This window comes from Salvelinus namaycush, chromosome 6, assembly GCF_016432855.1.
Source record: "Salvelinus namaycush isolate Seneca chromosome 6, SaNama_1.0, whole genome shotgun sequence".
In the NCBI taxonomy this organism is placed as follows: domain Eukaryota; kingdom Metazoa; phylum Chordata; class Actinopteri; order Salmoniformes; family Salmonidae; genus Salvelinus; species Salvelinus namaycush.
This window is the reverse complement of record NC_052312.1, coordinates 40,585,860-40,613,359: the sequence shown is the minus strand read 5'-3', so window position 1 is coordinate 40,613,359 and position 27,500 is coordinate 40,585,860. Positions and strand designations below refer to the sequence as shown.

The window sequence follows — 27,500 nt, the reverse complement described above, 5'->3', positions numbered from 1 at the left end:
GCGATTTATCCACCGTCTTGGAAACGGTGCGATTTATCCACCGTCTTGGAAACGGTGCGATTTATCCACCGTCTTGGCACGGTGCGATTTATCCACCGTCTTGGCACGGTGCGATTTATCCACCGTCTTGGCACGGTGCGATTTATCCCAGAACAAGTACTAGTATACAAGCCAAAGGAGGCAGGAAGGAATGTGTGTCTGACACTTCCACTGCTATGTACAGGTCAGAACCTCATAAACTACAATGACAGTCTGGCCTCCCATTCATCATCTCCCCTTCCATGGGCTGGGTCCCAATACTCTGGAAACAGCCTTCTTCCCTTGGCCTCTTTCCTTATGTCCTGTGCTGGTCTCCTAACAGGAAGTACTTGTCCTTGCTAATTCGGTTTTCCAAATGAGTGTTAAGTGTATATGTAGTCTAATAACCTACAATATGTGCTATGATATGGTTTCTATGGATTTGCAGGAAAGGTGGTGAGGGAAGGATGCTATTTTTCCATATTGAGACGCAGCCCCAAGTCTACCTTGTGGCTCCTGACACAATACTGATTGAAGAGGGATTTCCAGCGGCACTAATGAATCCAATCTGAAGGTTTTCCCGACCACTGTCACGGACTCATAGAATTCCCAAAACGCTGCTGTCAACGGAGATGAGTCCGTCAACGTCACCACTATAAAAAAACACTCCCTCCGTACTGCCCTACCTAGAAGAAAGGTAGTAACTGCTCATTTGGTCGAAAATTAGTTAGTCATTTTTGCCAAATGAAATACATGCTTAATCATGTGGACAAGTATCCTGCCAATATTTTGTTGTGTTTTAGAGAAAATGGGGCTCATGTTAGCAGTAACTGCATAAAGTTAGTGTTAAACAAAGGTAAATAAAAGCCATTTTTCTCAGTTCCACACTATGAACAGTTACTGCCATTTTGCTTTTTGGTAGGGCAGCATAGACAAGGAATGAGGTGTGTGTGTGTGTGTGTGTGTGTGTGTGTGTGTGTGTGTGTGTGTGTGTGTGTGTGTGTGTGTGTGTGTACATGTACCTAAGGAGAGAAAGAAGAGATGGAGGAAAGAAGAGGTAGAACAGGAGGAAGAGACGGAGCCGGAGGAAGAGAGAATGATTGATAGAGTGACAGGGAGAGACTGTCTCTATAGAGGAAGAGGGAGGAGAGAGACTGTCTCTATAGAGGAAGAGGGAGGAGAGAGACTGTCTCTATAGAGGAAGAGGGAGGAGAGAGACTGTCTCTATAGAGGAAGAGGGAGGAGAGAGACTGGGTCTATAGAGGAAGAGGGAGGAGAGAGACTGGGTCTATAGAGGAAGAGAGAGGAGAGAGACTGGGTCTATAGAGGAAGAGAGTGAGGAGAGAGACTGGGTCTCTGTCTCTATAGAGGAAGAGAGTGAGGAGAGAGACTGGGTCTCTGTCTCTATAGAGGAAGACAGTGAGGAGAGAGACTGGGTCTCTGTCTCTATAGAGGAAGAGGGAGGAGAGAGACTGTCTCTATAGAGGAAGAGGGAGGAGAGAGACTGTCTCTATAGAGGAAGAGAGGGAGGAGAGAGACTGGGTCTCTGTCTCTATAGAGGAAGAGGGAGGAGAGAGAATGTCTCTATAGAGGAAGAGAGGGAGGAGAGAGACTGGGTCTCTGTCTCTATAGAGGAAGAGGGAGGAGAGAGACTGGGTCTCTGTCTCTATAGAGGAAGAGGGAGGAGAGAGGCTGGGTCTCTGTCTCTATAGAGGAAGAGGGAGGAGAGAGGCTGGGTCTCTGTCTCTATAGAGGAAGAGGGAGGAGAGAGACTGTCTCTATAGAGGAAGAGAGGGAGGAGAGAGACTGGGTCTCTGTCTCTATAGAGAAGGAGGGAGGAGAGAGACTGTCTCTATAGAGGAAGAGGAGGAGAGAGACTGTCTCTATAGAGGAAGAGAGGGAGGAGAGAGACTGGGTCTCTGTCTCTATAGAGGAAGAGAGGGAGGAGAGAGACTGGGTCTCTGTCTCTATAGAGGAAGAGGGAGGAGAGAGACTGTCTCTATAGAGGAAGAGGGAGGAGAGAGACTGTCTCTGTAGAGGAAGAGAGTGAGGAGAGAGACTGGGTCTCTGTCTCTATAGAGGAAGAGGGAGGAGAGAGACTGTCTCTATAGAGGAAGAGGGAGGAGAGAGACTGTCTCTATAGAGGAAGAGAGGGAGGAGAGAGACTGGGTCTCTGTCTCTATAGAGGAAGAGGGAGGAGAGAGACTGGGTCTCTGTCTCTATAGAGGAAGAGGGAGGAGAGAGACTGGGTCTCTGTCTCTATAGAGGAAGAGGGAGGAGAGAGGCTGGGTCTCTGTCTCTATAGAGGAAGAGGGAGGAGAGAGGCTGGGTCTCTGTCTCTATAGAGGAAGAGGGAGGAGAGAGACTGGGTCTCTGTCTCTATAGAGAAAGAGGGAGGAGAGAGACTGTCTCTATAGAGGAAGAGAGGGAGGAGAGAGACTGGGTCTCTGTCTCTATAGAGGAAGAGAGGGAGGAGAGAGACTGGGTCTCTGTCTCTATAGAGGAAGAGGGAGGAGAGAGACTGGGTCTCTGTCTCTATAGAGGAAGAGGGAGGAGAGAGGATGAGTAGGGAGTGAACAAATGAGTGATGGAGAGAGACTGACAGCAAGACCAAAAGACAGCGCAAGAGAGAAAAGACAGCGCAAGAGAGAAAAGACAGCGCAGGAGAGAAAAGACAGAGACATGAAAAAGACAGCGCAAGAGAGAAAAGACAGACATGAAAAAGACAGATCCAAACAGAGATGGACTGAGAGAGAAAACAATATCTACTCTTCTGTTTCTCACACACACACACCTTAATCAACTAGTGATTATCCCTCCCCCCACTCCAGACAGAGCCAGAAGCACACTGACGCCAACACACACAAGAGATTAAAAACAGGGCTATGCATATGCTGTAGACATGCTACAGTGATAATGCTTCCTTCCTTTAGTCCTTGAACCACTGATCACACAAATACGCAAACACGCTCACAATCAAATCACATTGTATTTGTCACATGTGCCGAATACAACAGGTGTAGACCTTCGTGAAACGCTTACTTACAAGCCCTTAACCAACAATGCAGCTTTAAGAAAATACCTAAAAAAAGAGATGAGTCACAAATAATTAAAGAGCCACAATAAATAACAATAGCGGGGCTATAGACAGGGGGTACCGGTACAGAGTCAATGTGCGGGGGCACCGGTGTCGAGGTAATATGTACATGCAGGTAGAGTTATGAAAGGTGACTATGTAAATAGTCTGGGTAGCCATTTGATTAGATGTTCAGGAGTCTTATGTTTTGGGGGTAGAAGCTGTTCAGAAGCCTCTTGGACCTAGACTTGTTGCTCTGGTACCACTTGCCGTGCGGTAGCAGAGAGAACAGTCTATGACTAGGGTGGCTGGAGTCTGACAATTTTTAGGGCCTTCCTCTGACAACGCCTGATATAGAGGTCCTGGATGGTAGGCAGCTTAGCCCCGTGATGTACTGGGCCGTACACACTACCCTCTGTAGTGCCTTGCGGTCGGAGGCAGAGCTTTTGCCATACCAGGCAGTGATGCAACCAGTCAGGATGCTCTTGATGGTGCAGCTGTAATATATTTAAATGAGTGGACTGTGGAATGCTTGTTATCTGTAATGAATGTTTTACAAAGCGTTTTCTTAGCCACACACAGCTCAGTTTGTACTGTTACACAGGGTAGACACATTCAACATCTCTCTAATGTTCACAGAACTAAAGGAAACGTAATCAAATCTCAAGAGTTATGTTGAGTGAGGAGTATGTATGTGAGAGAGAGACCCAGGACAGCAACACAATTAGAAAACAAAAAAATAATTACTTGACACATTGGAAAGAGTTTACCAAAAAACAGAGCGAACTAGAATGATGTGGCCCTACACAGAGAGTACACAGTGGCAGAATACCTGACAACTGTGACTGACCCAAAATTAAGGAAATCTTTGACTATGTACAGACTCAGTGAGGATAGCCTTGCTATTGAGAAAGGCCGCCGTTGGCAGACCTGGCTCTCAAGAGAAGACAGGCTATGTGCACACTGTCCACAAAATGAGGTGGAAACTGAGCTGCACTTCCTAACCTCCTGCCCAATGTATGACCAAATTAGAGACACATATTTCCCTCAGATTACACAGATCCACAAAGAATTTGAAAACCAACCCAATTTTGATAAACTCCCATATCTACTGGGTGAAATACCACAGTATGTCATCACAGCAGCAAGATTTGTGACCTGTTGCCACAAAAAAAGGACAACCAGTGAAGAACAAACAATTGTAAATACAACCCATATTTATGTTGATTTATTTTCCATTTTGTACTTTAACTATTTGCACATCATTGCAACACTGAATATAAACATAATGACATTAGAAATGTCTTTATTCTTTTGGAACTTTTGGAAGTGAAATGTTTCCTGTTCATTTTATATTGTTAATTTCACTTTTGTTTATCTATTTCACTTGCGTTGGCAATGTAAACATACGTTTCCCATGCCAATAAAGCCCTTACATTGAATTGAAACTGACTTGAGAGAGAGTGTGTGTTCCCACTTACATTCTCCACAGTTAACCCCTGACCCACGTCTACCCCTCCTCCAGACTACTCCTTTACATCTCCCCATCTTCTATCTTTATGGATGGTCTGTTACACCCCTCCCTCCCACACACGTCTTCCCATATGGTTGGTTTAGTCACACAGTCACACACACGCGTCAGAGGTGGTCATCCCAGACTAGGCGGTTGAGGAAACACACACACATATTGGCCTGCCAAGGCTAGCGGTTCAGTCTAGTGGTCCACTACACCATGAGTGCTGCTGTGGTGGAAAAAAGTGACATTTATTACTGATTCTAAGTATTATAATAAGACCAATTCTGAGTGTTGTGGTTAGAAACTATGACAGAAAATAAACAGCATTTTGTGTTATTTACTCTCTGGTCTTCATAGACCGATATATACTGGGAAAATGAGCGAGGACCAATCACTATCTCTCTATGTGTGAAATTACAGTGTTGTGGGGACTCCGGGATGCTGGCCTTCTAGGCAGAGTGGCAAAGAAAAAGCCATATCTCAGACTGGCCAATAAAAAGAAAAGATTAAGATGGGCACAAGAACACAGACACTGGAACTCTGCCTAGAAGGCCAGCATCCCGGAGTCACCTCTTTACTGTTGACGTTGAGACTGGTGTTTTGCGGGTACTATTTAATGAAGCTGCCATTTGAGGACTTATGAGGCGTCTGTTTCTCAAAATAGACACTAACGTACTTGTCCTCTTGCACCGCGGCCTCCCACTCTTTCTATTCTGGTTAGAGCCAGTTTGCGCTGTTCTGTGAAGGGAGTAGTACACAGCGTTGTACGAGATCTTCAGTTTCTTGGCAATTTCTCGCATGGAATAGCCTTCATTTCTCAGAACAAGAATAGACTGACGAGTTTCAGAAGAAAGGTCTTTGTTTCTGGCCATTTTGAGCCTGCAATCGAACCCACAAATGCTGATACTCCAGATACTCAACTAGTCTAAAGAAGGCCAGTAGTATTGCTTCTTTAATTAGAACAACCGTTTTCAGCTGTGCTAACATAATTGCAAAAGGGTTTTCTAACGATCAATTAGCCTTTTAAAATGATCAACTTGGATTAGCTAACACAACGTGCCATTGGAACACAGGAGTGATGGTTGCTGATAATGGCCCTCTGTACGCCTACGTATATATTCCATAAAAACGTTTCCAGCTACAATAGTCATTTACAACATTAACAATGTCTACACTGTATTTCTGATCAATTTGATGTTATTTTAATGCACACATTTTCTTTTGCTTTTCTTTCAAAACAAGGACATTTCTAAGTGACCCCAAACTTTTGAACGGTAGTGTGTGTGTGTGTGTATATATATATATATATACATACATACATACACACACACACTAGAGGTCGACCGATTATGATTTTTCAACGCCGATACCGATTAATGGAGGACCAAAAAAGCCGATACCGATTAATCGGACGATTTTTAAAATGTATTTGTAATAATGACAATTACAACAATACTGAATGAACACTTATTTTAACTTAATATAATACATCAATAAAATCAATTTAGCCTCAAATAAATAATGAAACATGTTCAATTTGGTTTAAATAATGCAAAAACAAAGTGTTGGAGAAGAAAGTAAAAGTGCAATATGTGCCATGTAAGAAAGCTAACGTTTAAGTTCCTTGCTCAGAACATGAGAACATATGAAAGCTGGTGGTTCCTTTTAACATGAGTCTTCAATATTCCCAGGTAAGAAGTTTTAGGTTGTAGGAATTATAGGACTATTTCTCTCTATACGATTTGTATTTCTTATACCTTTGACTATTGGATGTTCTTATAGCCACTTTAGTATTGCCAGTTTAACAGTATAGGTTCCGTCCCTCTCCTCGCCGCTACCTGGGCTCGAACCAGGAACACATCGACAACAGTCAACCTCGAAGCAGCGTTACTTACCCATGCAGAGCAAGGGGAACAACTACTCCAAGTCTCAGAGCAAGTGACGTTTGAAACGCTATTAGCGCGCACCCCGCTAACTAGCTAGCCATTTCACATCGGTTACACCAGCCTAATCTCGGGAGTTGATAGGCTTGAAGTCATAAACAGCGCAATAGCTGCTGGCAAACGCACGAAAGTGCTGTTTGAATGAATGCTTACGAGCATGCTGCTGCCTACCACCCGCTCAGTCAAACTGCTCTATCAAATCATAGACTTAATTATAACATAATAACACACAGAAGCCTTTGGTCATTAAAATGGTCGAATCCGGAAACTATCATTTTGGGGGAAAAAAGTTTCTTCTTTCAGTGAAATACGGAACCGGTCCGTATTTTATCTAACGGATGGCATCCCTAAGTCTAAATATTGCTGTTACATTGTACAACCTTCAATGTTATGTCATAATTATGTACAATTCTGGCAAATTAATTAGGGCCTCTGTTAGGAATAAATGGACTTCACACAGTTCGCAATGAGCCAGGCGGCCCAAACAGCTGCATATACCCTGACTGCTTGCACGGAACGCAAGAGAAGTGACACAATTTCCCTAATTATAAGAAATTCATGTTAGCAGGCAATATTAACTAAATATGCAGGTTTAAAAATATATACTTGTGTATTGATTTTAAAGAAAGGCATTGATGTTTATGGTTAGGTACATTGGTGCAAAGACAGTGCTTTTTTCGCAAATGCGCTTGTTAAATCATCACCGTTTTACGAAGTAGGCGCATCGATTATATGCAACGCAGGACACGCTAGATAAACTAGCAATATCATCAACCATGTGTAGTCAACTAGTGATTATGTTAAGATTGATTGTTTTTTATAAGATAAGTTTAATGCTAGCTAGCAACTTACCGTGACTTCTTGCTGCCCTCGCGTAACAGGTAGTCAGCCTGCCATGCAGGCTCCTCGTGGAGTGCAATGCAAGACAGGTGGTTAGAGCGTTGGACTAGTAACCGGAAGATTGCAAAAACAAATCCCCGAGCTGACAAGGTAAAAATCTGTTGTTCTGCCCCTGAAAAAGGGCAGTTAACCCACCGTTCCTAGGCCGTCATTGAAAATAAGAATGTGTTCTTAACTGACTTGCCTAGTTAAATAAAGGTGTAAAAAAATTAAATAAATACATTTTTAAAAAACTGTTATGAAAACTTGAAATCGGCCGACCTCTAATACACACACCATTCTGGGTTAGTGATCTGCTTAAGATTCCAACACAAGCAACAGAACACAGAAAATACAGACGCACGCACACACACAGTATCTGTCTCTCCATCAATCTCTCTGTTTAAATTGGCACAGAGCGACAGAGACAAGCCTCCCCTGTGTTTATTTTTTATGTGTTCTGCTGCTTGTGTTGGAGCCTTGAGCAGAACACTGCTGTGTGTGTGTGTGTGTGTGTGTGTATGTATGTGTGTGTCCCCTCTGAGAATCACCACCTCTTCTCACATCACTTCAGCACTGTTTGTTTGTGGAGCAGGATGACATACTGTACTTTCAGCCACACACTGATCAAAGGGGGTTCTCTCTGTGTCTGTGTAATTGTAGAACCCCTTCAGTGACAGTAGCCACTAGAACAAGGAGTAACGATAGCAAGCACCGACAATAACCAGTACTTGACTCTCTGTGTAGCTGGAGTGTTCAACATATCTGGCATGTGTTGGCTTTTAAAAATGTTCCTTCTTTCATCACACAATCATCCTCATCATTTCCCACATATTGTAATGGACGAGCATTATTGTCATGTGGTAACGCTAGTCATCACTGTAATACCTGTCTGATTACATAATAGACCTACAGTCACAAATCCATCTTCATCATTACTGTGTCTCTACATAAAACCAGGCGCTGATACATGCAGAAGTTAACATAATCAACAACGACCGTGTACAGCCAGTATACCTGAACTATGACCGTGTACAGCCAGTACACCTGAACTATGACCGTGTACAGCCAGTACACCTGAACTATGACCGTGTACAGCCAGTACACCTGAACTATGACCGTGTACAGCCAGTACACCTGAACTATGACCGTGTACAGCCAGTACACCTGAACTATGACCGTGTACAGCCAGTACACCTGAACTATGACCGTGTACAGCCAGTACACCTGAACTATGACCGTGTACAGCCAGTACACCTGAACTATGACCGTGTACAGCCAGTACACCTGAACTATGACCGTGTACAGCCAGTACACCTGAACTATGACCGTGTAGTCAGTACACCTGAACTATGACCGCGTACAGCCAGTACACCTGAACTATGACCGCGTACAGCCAGTACACCTGAACTATGACCGCGTACAGCCAGTACACCTGAACTATGACCGCGTACAGCCAGTAAACCTGAACTATGACCGCGTACAGCCAGTACACCTGAACTATGACCGCGTACAGCCAGTACACCTGAACTATGACCGCGTACAGCCAGTACACCTGAACTATGACCGCGTACAGCCAGTACACCTGAACTATGACCGCGTACAGCCAGTACACCTGAACTATGACCGCGTACAGCCAGTACACCTGAACTATGACCGCGTACAGCCAGTACACCTGAACTATGACCGCGTACAGCCAGTACACCTGAACTATGACCGCGTACAGCCAGTACACCTGAACTATGACCGCGTACAGCCAGTACACCTGAACTATGACCGCGTACAGCCAGTACACCTGAACTATGACCGCGTACAGCCAGTACACCTGAACTATGACCGCGTACAGCCAGTACACCTGAACTATGACCGCGTACAGCCAGTACACCTGAACTATGACCGCGTACAGCCAGTACACCTGAACTATGACCGCGTACAGCCAGTACACCTGAACTATGACCGCGTACACCTAGTATACGTGAACTATGACCGCGTACAGCCAGTACACCTGAACTATGACCGCGTACACCTAGTATACGTGAACTATGACCGCGTACACCTAGTATACCTGAACTATGACCGCGTACACCTAGTATACGTGAACTATGACCGCGTACACCTAGTATACGTGAACTATGACCGCGTACACCTAGTATACGTGAACTATGACCGCGTACACCTAGTATACGTGAACTATGACCGCGTACACCTAGTATACGTGAACTATGACCGCGTACACCTAGTATACCTGAACTATGACCGCGTACAGCCAGTATACGTGAACTATGACCGCGTACAGCTAGTATACGTGAACTATGACCGTGTACAGCTAGTATACGTGAACTATGACCGTGTACAGCTAGTATACGTGAACTATGACCGTGTACAGCTAGTATACGTGAACTATGACCGTGTACAGCTAGTATACGTGAACTATGACCGTGTACAGCTAGTATACGTGAACTATGACCGTGTACAGCTAGTATACGTGAACTATGACCGTGTACAGCTAGTATACGTGAACTATGACCGTGTACAGCTAGTATACGTGAACTATGACCGTGTACAGCTAGTATACGTGAACTATGACCGTGTACAGCTAGTATACGTGAACTATGACCGTGTACAGCTAGTATACGTGAACTATGACCGTGTACAGCTAGTATACGTGAACTATGACCGTGTACACCTAGTATACGTGAACTATGACCGTGTACACCTAGTATACGTGAACTATGACCGTGTACACCTAGTATACGTGAACTATGACCGTGTACACCTAGTATACGTGAACTATGACCGTGTACAGCTAGTATACATGAACTATGACCGTGTACAGCTAGTATACGTGAACTATGACCGTGTACAGCTAGTATACGTGAACTATGACCGTGTACAGCTAGTATACGTGAACTATGACCGTGTACAGCTAGTATATGTGAACTATGACCGTGTACACCTAGTATACGTGAACTATGACCGTGTACAGCTCGTATACCTGAACTATGGCCATGAAATCATCTACTACTGATTTTCCTGTGTGTGTGTCTCACTATGTGGTGCTGAGAGGTTCTGGAAAAGGGCCTCACAGCTTTGGAATGTTCTGAATGACTCGAGCCTCAAGATGGGTGAATATGCATCATTGTCTCCCAAAGAAAACTCCCCAAACATTACCTACCCTAATAGAACCCTCCACCTTCCGTTTGACTCACACACACACACACACAGACACACACACACATACTTTTGTCAGGGAATAAGCCTGAGGTGGTTTACAAAACCTTGTCCAGATGGACAGTCTATAGACCACCCACTGTTTCACAGACTATGGACCATTGCCTTGCATTGACCCAATAAAAGACCAACTTTCAGTGTAACCCAGAAGAACACACACACACACACGCTACACAACAGTTCCTCAGGGACACCATTTTCTGTCAAAGCAAGCTTGTGCTCGGAATACATAGCACAGGCCTATTCAAACATTGCATTCGATGCCAGCAGTCTTGTGGGACTGGTACAAAATGAAACTTCAAAATACTGTACCACATGGCAGTTGATATGTATATATTGTTGTTTGATTCCTTTTCCTAATTTAAGTGTAAGATGTAAATATTGGTGTTTTTATTGTTCCTGGAGGCTGTTGCCATAGTGATGTACAAGCCTACCCTTCAGCTCCATCTCTTCATGCGCAGTTTAAGCACGCGCATGCACAAACACACAGTTCCCATGCTCCCCCTCCCTCTTCCTTCATAGGCGTACGCCCTTCCCATCGTCAACTGTCTTGTTCCTCACTCTCTCCCATCAGTGCACCTCAACACGGCTGTAAAAGCAAAGCACTGCTGCACGGCCTGAGGTGATGCTCCTCCCGTACGCCCGGTCCTTTGATCTAACTGATCACCTCTCTCAGTCCTCTCTACTGATAGAGATGGAAGGAGAGGCCTGGTGGAAAGGGACTATTCTCATAGTCTAAAGTTGTAATGAGGTAATGAGGTTACCGCATAACATACCGCCAGCCATTTAGCAACATATCACAAACACTTGGACTATGTTATGGTCATTTAATAGTGGCCTATTTAAATGTATCAATGACGGCACACTGGCATAGGTCTACACACCATGAGGCCTTCAACAGGCCCTCAATAGGCACTGAGTGTTTAGGCTACTGATCAATGCCAAATATTCATGCTGGTTGCTCCGACTAAACGTAACATAGTAGACATATTTTGGGGTACCTCCAAGTCGTATGATACTGTATGTAAGAATGGTCTGGTTACTTAAGACAGAAATTAATGCTATTTGATTTGGAACATATCATACGGATTGGATTACGTAACATATCATACTAAATGGAGGGACACAAAAGAACGTCCCAGACCATACTAATTGCTCTGAGACCAGGTTGAAATTGGCAAATATATCTACAATGTAACAACATTTGGAGTAGCAAGTGGCAATTGATATGCGTATTAGGCTACAGGTCATTGCTGGCAACACCACCTTCGGACAAAACCATGCATCATTATAATGTATAGCCAGGGTCAGTGTAAAAGTGCACAACAATTTGACAGCTGTCAATATTGATGTAGCCAATCTTATGCAGTTTGTGCGCCAAGTTTATATCTAACGCAAAGCCCCTTCTCGGACACAAAGACTACAACCAGGTTTTAGCAGAGGCTGCCTCTGGCTTTCCTGAATTCTAAATTCACATAAAGTAATTGGTCTCATGACATGTCAGTTTGCGTAAAAGTGCTATGCTCCAACTTTGGCGCAACAGCCCATCTTTTTCAACGTAGACCGTCAATAGAAGTATGTCAATAGTAGTATCAACTAGGCAATCTTCATATGACATGAAAATGTATGTTGACGACTTCGTTTACCTCAGTAGGTTTGGCAGAGGTATGGAGCCCGAGGCTGTCCCCAGGATTCCCCTTTTCCCACTCAGTAATTTCTCCACCAGGACCACATTCCCGGTCCGGGCCGCTTCTAGTAGTTCTTGTTCCTTCCCCATCCCGACCGAACTTCTTCTAATCCCGGATTTCTAATCCAAAACCGGTATGTAGAAAGCGGTGGGGATCCCCCTTCACTGTATCTTGTGAAAAAACATCTGTGTGTTCGTTTTACTGCACGTTGCAGTAAGCGTTCCCTCAAATGGGTAGGTTACCGTCCGCGGTGTGCTGCAAGGTTGGCAGGCTCAGTTGCAGAACGAGTCCATTGTCGAAACGAACGCAGGAATGAGGAACCGTAAATAGCGCATTTTGCACGGTGCTGCCTGCTGCAGCTGGCTCGAGGGAACAACGAACAAGCCGGTTGCCAAACCCAGACCGCCACTCGCTCTCCTCTCTCGGTTCGGTTATTTTGTCCTCTCCTCTCTCCGTGTAGCCCAACAAACACGCTGTGTTGTGTCCTCTCGTTGTATGTCTGTCTGTTATTGTAGCATCCTAATCACTCCCTCTTTCTTTCCCTCAGTTCTCCACTTTCTTCGAACCGCACTCGCCACAGTGCCTAACGGTATCCTGCCTAATACAGCGTTGTACAGTATGGGCGTGGATGGCGGGTTACAGCACCAACCGGAGGCGAAAAGGCTTTGTTAGTTATTTGCTAATTTAATAAAGTCACAGGTTATATGAAAAGGCTCCTATATTCGGATAGCAGTCAGCTTTAGGAAGAATATCGATTTGTATATTCCACTATTGAGCGAATAATGGGTGCACATTTCATTATTATTGGTTTATCAAGATAACCGTCCAAAAGACATAAATCAGTGGATGCTGTAAAACAAAAATGTGGGCTATATAGTGAAAATAATAGCAGCCTTGGTCTCTGCCACCTGTTTGTGTGACAAAACAAGCAAGAGACATGTTTTTTAATGGTCTGCTCTGTCCATTGACAGGCTTGGATTGAGACACACCCCCCTTGTCAATCTCTTCCTCCCTTGCCAGAAGATTTTTAAATGTTTTATTTCAACTTTATTTACCTAGGCAAGTCAGTTAAGAACAAATACTTATTTACAATGACGGCCTACTCTGGCCAAACCCTCCCCTAAACCGGACAACGCTGGGCCAATTGTGCACCGCCCTATGGGACTCCCAATCACGGCTGGTTGTGATACAGCCCAGGATCAAACCAGGGTCTGTAGTGACGCTTCTAGCACTGAGATGCAGTGTCTTAGACCGCCACTCGGTGACCTCCAGAGAATACACAATTATTGACTAGTTCACTATTGGTTAATTAGGAATGATGTCACTATTTTGGTAACAATGCTGTAAATTAAGGAACACATACAGCTGTGTGATTGTGCCCTGGCTCCTGTCTGCACCTCTGATGTGAGCTCAGTGCATTGCTTCCTGTGAAGAGAAGAACGTCCTATTGAGAGAGGGAGGGTGATGGAGAAAAATAGAGTCGGACTTCATATAGCCTACTAAACGAGAGGGAGGAGAGGAATCTCCTTGCCAGAGAGAGAGAGAAGCAGCTGCAGCCCCATCGGGTGTTGGATAGAGATACTACAATCTGACTGTCAGGGGAGAGCAGTGAAGCTGATCTCATGAGCCAAATCTATTCCATAGCAGAACCACAGACACATACAAGACAGTCCTTGTTTCACAACATTTTTAGCTGTCATTCGGTCATTTCATTGATAGATGAGAGGAGAAATGTGTGCTTCAAAACGAGTCAAATCTCCTCCTTTCTGATTTTTAACTGGATTATATGTCAAACCACAGCAAGGGGCGTATTCAGCAAGACGAAACGTTTTGGAACATTCAGATCAAAATATGCTATAAAAAACGAAGTTTGTCTCTGACACATACAATAAGGAGTTACCTTGGCTATTTTCATGGCATTTCTATCTGCAACATTTGACTATTGAACGTGGCTCTGGGTGACTACAGGGGAACCTACAGTCAATACCCATACCTACCAGATGTCACACTTGGACTGCTTTTCTGTCTTCATCAAGGACTTTGGCAGCATACACAACAGTGGACAGTAAGGGCTCTGTCTCAATCCATCCATGTCCTCTCCTTGACTACTCGGATTCGAAAGACCTGACCACAATTAACAACTATAAGCAGTCTAGCACATTTAATATGGCCGACATCACAGGGCCATTATTTTGATCTGCAGACAGTGGTTTCTGTTGCTTTTCGCTCATCAGGGGAAGTCCCCACTTCATAAGGTGTTTCGGTGCTGTTCACTACACCTTCTGAAGGGTGCGCCCATCGTGTTGATCTGGCCCGATCTGAGCCAGATGGCTTGTTCACTGCTCCTCCCACTTAAGCCAGAGCCATTGAGATGCCTTCTCTGGCTCTTTTTCAGTTAATCTTTCCTCAATTCCTTTTCAAAAAAAGACTGGAGGGATCTTGGACCATCCTCTTAAATACGTTTGAGAATGAGGCCAGGCGATACTCTAGAACCCTCAAATTTAAATCTGGACCTCTAAGCCAGTTCCACTGCTTTTTTCTCCTCTAGACCTGGGACACCAGGTGGTGCAATTAATTATCAGGTAGAACAAAGAAACAGCAGCACTCTGGACTACCAGGGTAGGATTTGATTACTCCTGGCCTAGGATGTGAGGAGTCACGAATACGTATTGAGAATGAGCCTTGCCTCCTGTCTATCTATGTGGCAAACCTTTCGCTGTGTTCCCTTTACTCCTCAGTGCCCTTCACAGCAGTGCCCTCCACTGGTAGACACTTGGTCTTCAATCCCTTGTCAATGTCTGATACTTTCAGCAACTTCCTTTGGTAGGCTTCCTCTATCCACTCCTCCCATAGAAGTGTTTGCTCTCTCCCGTTAGTGGACTGGTGGAAGTTCCCTTGGCCAGATACACCAGGTTTAAACCCCCCACAATTCAGTAGATAGGCAGATGACCGTGAGTGTGCACCATGTTTCATAAGACTTACATTTTGATCATTTATCTGATACTTTTCCCCCCCCAGAGGGACTTAGTGAATTCAACTTAAAAAGGGCAATTCCGCCACTTTTCAACCTCATATTCATTATTGCAATCAACATACCTGTCTACACATTTTTAAAATGTATTTACTTCTGATGTAATTGGGCAGAACTTTAACCTTATATATTTTTCTCTCTACAAAACATAGAAATGCACCATTCACATATGCAGACACTGGTATTGTGCTGAAGACAATGAAAATGAGGTTGGAAATGCCCTTTAAGGTAGATAGGTAAAACAACCACATCACAATCATTGTAAGTAAAAGTTCCCTCAATAGAGAAGCTATCAGCATAATCATTGCTAGTAACAACAGACAAGTGCAAGGTGCTAGTGCAAGGAAGTCAAGTAGAACAGTATGACAACTGACATTTATTGGATACCTTTTTATTTTCATCAGTAGCTCAGCAGCTTCGACAGACAAATATTACAAATCATTTTCTTTTTGTGCACAGGTTCTCAGGAGGCGGAGCTCCCAGGAGAGGAGCGGCTGAGCAGGTCAAGGGAGGAGCTATTGTAATGAGGGGGCGGGTCCGTTCAGACCAGAAAGTGGATGAGAAAGTTAACTCCGGGGAGGGCAGCCTTTAAAGTACAATCAAGCATTCAAATCCTAACAGCCATTCAAGTCTTGTCAGTGATGAGCAGGTAAATGAACCGGCATCGTATCAAGGCAGAGAGAGCTGGGGAGAGTGGACAGCGCAGCTTGGAAAGACATTCAGCTGGACTGAACTAGGCCTAGGCTGAGCTAGGTCCACAATTTGGATAGTTAAGGACTTTAAAGTAGGAAAATGATGTATTCCCAATCTGTGCCCTTTTTGAAGGACTAGGATGGGGTCATTCGAGTGAGCCTGCCAGTGAAAACCAAAGAAAGACCAGTTGCCATAGTTGGTGTAAACAGAACTACTTTTTCCTTCTTCGGTCTTGTTTTAGGGTAGTTGTGTTTTTACTTGATCTCATTGCCATACGAGACAGAGAACCTGCAGACTACACCTTTAAAGAGAGAGGCAAGCCATTGTAATCTGTCAGCAAATCTCATGCTACTACTGGAAACGTCCCTGTGTAAGACGTGATGCTTCAGACAGAACTGCCTTCTGACTGAATTCTGTGTGAGCCAAAAGCATGCTCCAAAGGGGAAATAAAGCTCTATTCTACAACACTCCCCCAACAGACAAGCATGGAGCAGCAGATATGGGCACGACTTCACGTGGGTGAAAAACTACACATGTAGGATTATGCAAATATAGAATGCACGCACAGAAAAGCACAAGCCTGTGTTTCCCCTCCTGCATTGGGAGGAGTTACCTAAAATAAACGCCTGAAACTAGATCCTTTACAACAAATCTTGACGAGAAGGGGGGGGGGGGGGGGGAGAGAAGTCAGGAGGTTCTCTTCTGCACCATTCAACCAATCCAGTACATGTGGAGGAGATGGAGCGTTACCTTGTTAATGTCCAAAAGTGGAAGTCGCGTCACAGGCTCTTTCCATTTCCCCTTAAAACCGGATCGTCCGGTGTTGGGCTCGGCAGAGGCTATGCGAGAGCTGTATTCATTAGTCGCAGACCTTTACAAAAAACGTTTTGCAACGGAAACAATTTACTCTAGGAACTTAACGGAAGCAAACAACGCAAACGGAACCAACGAGGGGGGACCTACCTGAATTTGTCCAATCGTTGCAAAATGTTTTCCGTTTGGAGTAAATGTTTTTAGTTGCAAAACGTTTTGAACAGAAAATACATTTTGTAAAGGAATCCGAATAATGAATACACCCCAGGCTTTATCCTCATAGGAGAATAGAGATGGTAACTTGCTCTCCATATTAGTGTTCTTTCCACTCATTGGATGATCGAGAGATGATAGGATAGTGTTCTCAACTGGATTGGATGATGCTTTCGTACAGGGATCGTATTTACAGTGAATGTAGTTCAAAAGTGCTGGACACACAACTAGCTATTTACATGTAGAAAAATAGGGGGGGGAAACAGTGCAATGGGACATTATGGGCATTGTAGACATCAACTAGATGGAATGGAAGAAAAGTAAATGTGAAAATATATAATTGTATATTTTCCTTTTCAATTAAATGAAATGCTTGTTTTAGTTACATGACAAATACATGTTGAAAACACACACACTGCACAATCATTTCCGAATTCTGTAGAAAACATTGTGTACGCTTTGCCCATCATAAGTACATTACCATACACACTCCAAGTACAATTGGTTAAGTGCTAGATAAAAAAAATTCATAAGCACCAAATTACATGTTCGGTTTCAGCGCAGTGCAAAATAAGTCTATTTTTAAGACATTCCTCCAAAGATATGACATTCAGTGTCTCACCCCACCCAACCAGGCAAGCCCCTCCCATAAAAGGTCATATTACATATGCTCCTCAAATATGCTTGATAAAGTTGTTTCTCCTATTTAAGGTATCGATTCGGGGAGGGCAACTTTTCCCCCTGAGACTAACATTCAGGACTCCCACCACACCTCCCTAGCCCCTCCATTCCACTTGAGGGCTGTTTAATTTAGATTCGTCCCATCCCTCTCCCCTTCATCCCTCCCATATTTAGGAGGCTGCTCTGGCTTGCAGAGTCGGATTACTGGAGAGACTGAACACTAACTTACTGCATAAAGAGAGCAACTCAAAACAAGCACAACAATCATGTAAAATAAGCATGTGTACTACAGTCCTAGTCCCAGCCCAGGGATGACACGGCAGCACTGTATCGAGGAGGGGATGAAAGTCTAACACGGTCCACTCTCCAGTTCCTCTACTGGGGGTAGGGATGAGGGTGGTAGGTGGGCTGAAGTGAAAAAGTAGCCCCCCTCTCTGGTTTTCAGGGACTGCGTGTGTGTGTTAAGGAGTAGACTTCATGGACTGTGTGTGTGTGTGTGTGTGTGTGTGTGTGTGTGTGTGTGTGTGTGTGTGTGTGTGTGTGTGTTCTAGTTCTTAGGCGACCAGCCCTTCATAAGAACAGGCTTGAATGACCTGGCTGATGCGTGAATAATACTTGTGTGATGCTAGATCAAGTAGCTCCAGTATCCAGCACCCCCTCTCTCCTCTCTGCTTCCCCCCAGTGGTGATATGCAGCACTGCAAATTGGTGGTCACTGGGCCTCTGTTGGCCTACCCTAGCTGCTGTTCACTTTGAGACTCTTCATGCGGTGCAACAGGGAGTCCTTCTCCATTTGGGCCTCAGCTAGAGCCATCTTGGCTTTGGAGAGCTCCAGTTTCAAACATTCGTTCTCCTCTATCAGCAGCTAGGGGTAAACAGAAGAGAGGGTGTTGATGAACGTGTTGGTTAAATTCCTATGAAAGAGTGCAGGGCATAACATTTTATTTTTGGTCCACCAGCCAGTCAGATTTTTTACCAGCCAAAATATTTCCCCCCCGCTAAAATTACACCAAAAAAAACAAAAGCGTGGTTTGTAATGTACCCAAAACAAATGCATTACTAGAAAGAAGTAATGTGGTATAATGTTTAATTGAATACACACACACAAAATATCACAGATGAGACAAAGATTTTCACCTGCCCCTTTAAGGGCCAGGGGTTACCATGGTAACGCTACTCCAGTCATGTTTGTGGCTGTGAGATTGAGTCTGACTAGTAGAAGCGTCATCTTCGCTTCCCGAGCAGTTGAAACTCAAACATAGAAAAACAACCTAGCTTGTGAACAAAACAATGTAAATAGCTGAGAAACATGTCGTCTCACTGCAGTAGACTTTTGTTTCAAGTAAATTTGACCAACTTTTATGCCTGTGCGCAGCGCTTCTAAAAATGTATATTTCACTCAGCTCTTCACATGCGCAGTGTTGCAGCGCAAAGTGGAATAGGCTACATAGGATTTGCAGTTTTGACTTTGTGCGATTAATTTACAAGCTATGAAATAAAAAGGTAGAAATAATTTGATAATTTGCAGTGTTTATTTAACATGTGATCATACTTGCCTATTTTTATTCACAAATGAGAGTGAAATGCTCGCACTGTGGAGCCCTGACCCCCCGCCAACATGGCTGGTGTAAATAGACATTCTTACCTGCCAATTCCAAAATCGACCCTCATTTGGCTGGTGGCGGGTGTTCATTTTAGGCCCTGGATGAGTGGGTGGTGTGTGTGTGGACTACTCACCTGTTCTTTGTTGGAGGGGGTTGTGCTAGGGCTAGGAGGGCTGGGGGTCTGTGTGGCCTTGGGAGTGCTGTTGACCACACTCTCAGGGACTGGAGACAGACCGCTGTCAATCAATTGGACTTCTTTCTTAGGCCCCGCCTCAGACGCATTTTCCACTGTGAAAACAGAGAGGGGGGGGGGGAGTGGGTGAAAGGTAGAAATAAACTTGAAAGGCATGTCATTGTATGATGATGAAATGAGACGTGTTGGTGCGGAGGGTGCAGGAGGGTGTGTGTGCGTGTGTATAAGTGAATGAGTGAGGCAGTGTGTGTTTGTGTATGAGTGAATGAGTGAGGCAGTGTGTGTGTTTGTATATGAGTGAATGTGTGAGGCAGTGTGTGTGTGACTGAATGTGTGAGGCACTGTGTGTATGTATGATTGAATGTATGAGACTGTGCGTGTGTGTGAGAGTGAGGCTGTGTGTGTGTGTGTGTGTACAGTCGTGGCCAAAAGTTGAGTGACAAAGTCTGCCTCCTCAGTTTGTATGATGGCAATTTGCATATACTCCAGAATGTTATGAAGAGGGATCAGATTAATTGCAAAGTCCCTCTTTGCCATGCAAATGAACTGAATCCCCCAAAAACATTTCCACTGCATTTCAGCCCTGCCACAAAAGGACCAGCTGACATCATGTCAGTGATTCTCTCGTTAACACAGGTATGAGTGTTGACGAGGACAAGGCTGGAGATCACTCTGTCATACTGATTGAGTTCAAATAACAGACTGGAAGCTTCAAAAGGAGGGTGGTGCTTGGAATCATTGTTCTCCCCAGACCTGAATCCCATTGAGAACTTGTGGTCAATCCTCAAGAGGCGGGTAGACAAACAAAACCCCACAAATTCTGACAAACTCCAAGCATTGATTATGCTAGAATGGGCTGCCATCAGTCAGGATGTGGCCCAGAAGTTAATTGACAGCATGCCAGGGCGGATTGCAGAGGTCTTGAAAAAGAAGGGTCAACACTGCAAATATTGACTCTTTGCATCAACTTCATGTAATTGTCAATAAAAGCCTTTGACACTTATGACATGCTTGTAATTATACTTCAGTATTCCATAGTAACATCTGACAAATATCTAAAGACACTGAAGCAGCAGACTGAAAATTAATATTTGTGATATTCTCAAAACTTTTGGCCACGACTGTATATACAGTTGAAGTCGGAAGTTTACATAAACTTGTTTTAATGACTCCAACCTAAGCGTTTCAACCACTCCACAAATTTCTTGTTAACTTCTCTAGGATAGGGGGCAGCATTTTCACGTTTGGATGAAAAGCATACCCAAATTCAACTGCCAGCTACTCATCCCCAGAAGATAAGATATGCATATTATTAGTAGACTTGGATAGAAAACACTCTGAAGTTTCTAAAACTGTTTGGATCATGTCTGTGAGTATAACAGAACTTATTTAGCAGGCGAAACCTCAAGGACAAACCATTCAGATTTTATTTTTTAGGTCACTCTCTTTTCAATGGGTTTTCATTGGGAAACCAGATTTCTAATTGACCTGCTTGCAGTTCCTACCGCTTCCACTGGATGTCAACAGTCTTGAGAAATTGGTTGAGGTTATTCCTTTGTGTAATGAAGAAGTACGGCCATCTTGAACGAGAGTCACATTAAGTGTCCTGTTAGATAGAAGCGCGTGAGCAGAAAGCTGGCTATAGTTGGTTTTAATCCTGTATTGAACACAGATCATCCCGTCTTCAATTATATCGATTATTAACATTAAAAAATACCTAAAGTTGTATTACAAAAGTAGTTTGACATTTTTTGGCAAAGTTTACAGGTAACCTTTGAGATATTTTGTAGTCACGTTTGAGCAATTTGGAAGCGGTGTTTTTCTGGATCAAACGCGCCAAATAAAATGGACATTTTGGATATATATCGACGGAATTAATCGAACAAAAGGACCATTTGTGATGTTTATGGGACATATTGGAGTGCCAACAACAGAAGCTCGTCAAAGGTAAGGCATGAATTATATTTTTATTTCTGCGTTTTGTGTCGCGCCTGCAGGGTTGAAATATGGTTATCTCTGTTTACAATGGTGCTAACTCAGATAATAGCCTCGTTTACTTTCGCCGAAAAGCCTATTTGAATTCTGATACGTTGGCTGGATTCACAACCAGTGTAGCTTTAATTTGGTAACTTTCATGTGTGATTTAATTAAAGTTTTATTTTTATAGTAATTTTCATTAATTTGAATTTGGCGCTCTGCATTTTCTCTGGCTTTTTGCCAAGTGAGACAGTAGCGTCCCGCCTAAACTCAGATTTTTGGATATAAATATTAACTTTACCGAACAAAACATACATGTATTGTGTAACATGAAGTCCTATGAGTGTCATCTGATAAAATTAATCACTAACCTTTGATGATCTTCATCTCTATTTCTGCTTTTTGTTACTCCTCTCTTTGGCTGGAAAAATGGCTGTGTTTTTCTGTGGCCATCTACTGACCTAACATAATCGTTTGGTGTGCTTTCGCCGTAAAACCTTTTTGAAATCAGACATGTTGGCTGGATTCACAACAAGTGTAGCTTTAAATTTGGTGTCTTTCATGTGTGATTTCATGAGTTTGATTTTTATAGTAATATATTTGAATTTGGCACTCTGCATTTTTACTGGCTTTTGGCCAAGTGGGACGTTAGCATCCCACATATCCTAGAGAAGTTAACAAACTATAGTTTTGGCAAGTCGGTTAGGACATCTACTTTGTGCATGACAAGTAATTTTTCCAACAATTGTTTACAGAGATTATTTCACTGTATCACAATTCCAGTGGGTCAGAAGTTTACATACACCAAGTTGACTGTGCCTTTAAACAGCTTGGAAAATTCCAGAAAATGATATCATGATGTTAGAAGCTTCTGATAGGCTAATTGACATCATTTGAGTCAATTGGAGGTGTACCTGTGGATGTATTTCAAGGCCTACCTGTAGATGTATTTCAAGGCCTACCTTCTAGCTCAGTGCCTCTTTGCTTGACATCATGGGGAAATCAAAAGAAATCAGCCAAGACCTCAGAAAAAAAATTGTAGACCTCCACAAGTCTGGTTCATCCTTGGGAGCAATTTCCAAACGCCTGAAGGTACCACGTTCATCTGTACAAACACCATGGGACCACGCAGCCGTCATACCGCTCAGGAAGGAGACGTGTTCTGTCTCCTAGAGATGAACGTACTTAGGTGCGAAAAGTGCAAATCAATCCCACAACAACAGCAAAGGACTTTGTGAAGATGCTGGAGGAAACAGGTACAAAAGTATCTATATCCACAGTAAAAAGAGTCCTATATCGATATAACCTCAGCAAGGAAGGAAGAAGCCACTGCTCCATAACTGCCATAAAAAAGCCAGACTACGGTTTGCAACTGCACATGGGGACAAAGATCGTACTTTTTGGAGAAATGTCCTCTGGTCAGATGAAACAAAAATAGAACTCTTTGGCCATAATGACCATTGTTATGTTTGGAGGAAAAAGGGGGACGCTTGCAAACTGAAGAACACCATCCCAACCGTGAAGCACGGGGGTGGCAGCATCATGTTGTGGGGGTGCTTTACTGCAGGAGGGACTGGTGCACTTCACCAAATAGATGGCATCATGAGTATGGAAAATTATGTGGATATATTGAAGCAACATCTCAAGACATCAGTCAGGAAGTTAAAGCTTGGTCGCAAATGGGTCTTCCAAATGGACAATGACCCCAAGCATACTTCCAAAGTTGTGGCAAAATGGCTTAAGAACAACAAAGTCAAGGTATTGGAGTGGCCATCACAAAGCCCTGACCTCAATCCTATAGAAAATTTGTGGGAAGAACTGAAAAGGCGTGTGCGAGCAAGGAGGCCTACAAACCTAACTCAGATACACCAGCTCTGTCAAGAGGAATGGGCCAAAATTCACCCAACTTCTTGTGGGAAGCTTGTGAAAGGCAACCCGAAACGTTTGACCCAAGTTAAAAAAAATGTAAAGGCAATGCTACCAAATACTAATTGGTTATGTAAACTTCTGACCCACTGGGAATGTGATGAAAGAAATAAAAACTGAAATAAATAATTCTCTCACCTATTATTCTGACATTTCGCATTGTTAAAATAAAGTGGTGATCCTAACTGACCTAAAATAGGGAATTTTTTCTAGGATTAAATGTCAGGAATTGTGAAAAACTGAGTTTAAATGTATTTGGCTACGGTGTATGTTAACTTCCGACTTCAACTGTATATGAGTGAATGTGTGAGGCAGTGTGTGTGTGTGTGTGTATGTATATACACTGCTCAAAAAAATAAAGGGAACACTAAAATAACACATCCTAGATCTGAATGAATGAACTATTCTTATTAAATACTTTTTTCTTTACATAGTTGAATGTGCTGACAACAAAATCACACAAAAATTATCAATGGAAATCAAATTTATCAACCCATGGAGGTCTGGATTTGGAGTCACACTCAAAATTAAAGTGGAAAACCACACTACAGGCTGACCCAACTTTGATGTAATGTCCTTAAAACAAGTCAAAATGAGGCTCAGTAGCATGTGTGGCCTCCACGTGCCTGTATGACCTCCCTACAACGCCTGGGCATGCTCCTGATGAGGTGGCGGATGGTCTCCTGAGGGATCTCCTCCCAGACCTGGACTAAAGCATCCGCCAACTCCTGGACAGTCTGTGGTGCAACGTGGCGTTGGTGGATGGAGCGAGACATGATGTCCCAGATGTGCTCAATTGGATTCAGGTCTGGGGAACGGGCGGGCCAGTCCATAGCATAAATGCCTTCCTCTTGCAGGAACTGCTGACACACTCCAGCCACATGAGGTCTAGCATTGTCTTGCATTAGGAGGAACCCAGGGCCAACCGCACCAGCATATGGTCTCACAAGGGGTCTGAGGATCTCATCTCGGTACCTAATGGCAGTCAGGCTACCTCTGGCGAGCCCATGGAGGGCTGTGCGGCCCCCCAAAGAAATGCCACCACACCATGACTGACCCACCGCCAAACCGGTCATGCTGGAGGATGTTGCAGGCAGCAGAACGTTCTCCACGGCGTCTCCAGACTGTCACGTCTGTCACATGTGCTCAGTGTGAACCTGCTTTCATCTGTGAAGAGCACAGGGCGCCAGTGGCGAATTTGCCAATCTTGGTGTTCTCTGGCAAATGCCAAACGTCCTGCACGGTGTTGGGCTGTAAGCACAACCCCCACCTGTGGACGTCGGGCCCTCATACCACCCTCATGGAGTCTGTTTCTGACCGTTTGAGCAGACACATGCACATTTGTGGCCTGCTGGAGGTCATTTTGCAGGGCTCTGGCAGTGCTCCTCCTGCTCCTTCTTGCACAAAGGCGGAGGTAGCGGTCCTGCTGCTGGATTGTTGCCCTCCTACGGCCTCCTCCACGTCTCCTGATGTACTGGCCTGTCTCCTGGTAGCGCCTCCATGCTCTGGACACTACGCTGACAGACACAGCAAACCTTCTTGCCACAGCTCGCATTGATGTGCCATCCTGGATGAGCTGCACTACCTAAGCCACTTGTGTGGGTTGTAGACGCCGTCTCATGCTACCACTAGAGTGAAAGCACCGCCAGCATTCAAAAGTGACCAAAACATCAGCCAGGAAGCATAGGAACTGAGAAGTGGTCTGTGGTCACCACCTGCAGAACCACTCCTTTATTGGGGGTGTCTTGCTAATTGCCTATAATTTCCACCTGTTGTCTATTCCATTTGCAGTATTGTCAATCAGTGTTGCTTCCTAAGTGGACAGTTTGATTTCACAGAAGTGTGATTGACTTGGAGTTACATTGTGTTGTTTAAGTGTTGCCTTTATTTTTTTGAGCAGTGTTGAGCAGTGTATTTTTTTGAGCAGTTTTGAGCAGTGTATATATATATATATATATATATATATGAGTGAGTGAGACAGTGTGTGTGTCTCACCCCCTATAGAGAAGGCTCCATCGTCGGTCCTGTGGATGAGCAGGTTGGCGATGTGCAGGGTAATGGGGGTGGGATCAGGGTCAGATGGGTTGTCACGGAGACCATCATCCTGCAGAGGGGGACAGAGGTTAATGTGTCTGTGGTTAATTTGTGTGTGTGTGTGTTCATCCCCACCTTCAGGTCGATGTGTGTGTCCCTGACGCTAATCTCCATCGGGAGGACCTGGGGGGCGGAGTCATCCTCCAGGAAGTGAGCCAGGTTCCTTAGCGACGACATGAGGAAGCTGGCCCGGTAGCCGTGGAGACGCAGCTGGAGGAAACCGTTGGTCTCGGCCAGGGGGGAGCGGGTGGCAGCACAGGGCCCGCTCTCCAGCCGAGCCCTGACCTCCGGGAGATGGGTGGTCCCGTCTGAATTGGCCTCCAGACCACCACCTAGCGAGGGAAAGAGGAAGGAGAGAGGGGAGTGGGAGGAGAGAAAATGAGAACATCAATAATCAGGCAGTGATCAATTAATTCCCATTAAAAAGAGAAGGCATAGATTGGCTGCAATACAAACAGAATCACTGCAACCACAACTCAAAGAAAAGGCTCAGCGATGGCCGCTTGGCAGGCATACAACCAGACATTGCCTTACTGCTGACGCCAGTCTATGAATCCATCTCTAAGGTGACTATTTGTAAAGCAAGAGTCCTTCTGGGGGGTGGGGGTACTAATCCCATAAAACTATTTAAAGGCCAGTAAAGTGCCACAGCAGCTGCACGCAGACACACATTTTAATATAACGACAACGCATCGGTCACTGCCTCAGTAAGGAAGGAAGGAGAGATGGAGGGAGGAAATGGCAGACGTGAGAGAAGGTAAGAGGTAAAAACAGAAATAGTGAGAAAGTGATAGAGAAGGAGAGCGAGACATATAGAGCGGGGTAGGAAAGGAGAGCGCGCGAGAGAGAGGGGTAGTGAAGGAGAGAGATGGGGATTACTCTTCTGTGAAAGAGGGAGGAGGCTGAGCTGAGGGAGAGAGAGATGGGGATTACTCTTCTGTGAAAGAGGGAGGAGGCTGAGCTGAGGGAGAGAGAGATGGGGATTACTCTTCTGTGAAAGAGGGAGGAGGCTGAGCTGAGGGAGAGAGAGATGGGGATTACTCTTCTGTGAAAGAGGGAGGAGGCTGAGCTGAGGGAGAGAGAGAGAGATGGGGATTACTCTTCTGTGAAAGAGGGAGGAGGCTGAGCTGAGGGAGAGAGAGATGGGGATTACTCTTCTGTGAAAGAGGGAGGAAGCTGAGCTGAGGGAGAGAGAGATGGGGATTACTCTTCTGTGAAAGAGGGAGGAGGCAGCGCGAGCGAGCACTGCCTCATAGTACTGGGGGGTAAATATGGACCTCAACAACCCCTCTTAAATATTCACACACGTTGGAGGTGACATGCTGGAGACACACATGCACACAACCTGTGTTGCCACAAAAACACATACCGACACTGGGTTTAATGTAGCTGGTAATGGGAGCAAAACCCCCATTAGTGCTAATGCACTGTCTCACTGCAGCAGTTAGACACACACACCCCTTGAGACATACACTGCAGTCACACACCCTTGAGACACACAGTCACACATTGTGTTTTTTTTACTATCCTTGTGGGAACCAGAAGTCCTCACCAGGATAGTAAAACAAGGAAAATCGTGTGGACATTTTGCCAATCCCCACAAGGAAAAATACTATTTATAGGCTATGGGGTTAGGTTCAGGGCTACAATTAGGGTTAGGTTTTGGGGTTTGTGCTTAGGGAAAATAGGATTTTGAATGGAAATCAATTGTTTGGTCCCCACAAAGATAGTAAATCAAACGTGTGTAGCATGCTTGGTGGAGCAAAAATACAAATTACTATCTGTCATTTCATACCAATGATGAAATCAGAGACACTAAAACACAAACAGGTAGTAGCACTTGTGTGCAAGCTTGCGTTTGCCTACCCATGCTTATGTTCCACACACACACACACACACACACACACACATACCTTCGCTGCCTG

At 44.4% G+C, this 27,500-nt stretch overlaps 1 protein-coding gene and 1 long non-coding RNA gene across 5 annotated transcripts in view; both read right to left on the bottom strand.

Annotated features, from left to right (window-relative positions):
- LOC120049396 overlaps positions 1-12,426 on the bottom strand; it is a 54,786-nt gene extending 42,360 nt beyond the window's left edge. Inside the window, exon 1 of the long non-coding RNA XR_005477108.1 lies at positions 12,310-12,426. This is a non-coding gene — a long non-coding RNA (uncharacterized LOC120049396). The remainder of the gene's footprint in view (positions 1-12,309) is intronic.
- A 3,314-nt stretch (positions 12,427-15,740) lies between these two features.
- LOC120050017 (UHRF1-binding protein 1-like) overlaps positions 15,741-27,500 on the bottom strand; it is a 54,543-nt gene continuing 42,783 nt past the window's right edge. Inside the window, exons 19-23 of one of the 4 annotated variants that reach the window (XM_038996598.1) lie at positions 27,489-27,500; positions 25,651-25,907; positions 25,477-25,585; positions 19,519-19,673; positions 15,741-18,646 (exon numbers count right to left, since the gene is read on the bottom strand). The exon at positions 27,489-27,500 is cut by the window's right edge and continues 45 nt beyond it. In XM_038996598.1, coding sequence (XP_038852526.1) covers positions 18,518-18,646; positions 19,519-19,673; positions 25,477-25,585; positions 25,651-25,907; positions 27,489-27,500 — 662 coding nt within the window. In that variant the 3' untranslated portion in view covers positions 15,741-18,517. Of the gene's footprint in view, positions 18,647-19,518; positions 19,674-25,476; positions 25,586-25,638; positions 25,908-27,488 lie in introns of those variants that run through there. The other 3 variants (XM_038996600.1, XR_005477152.1, XM_038996601.1) reach the window with 3 other exon arrangements.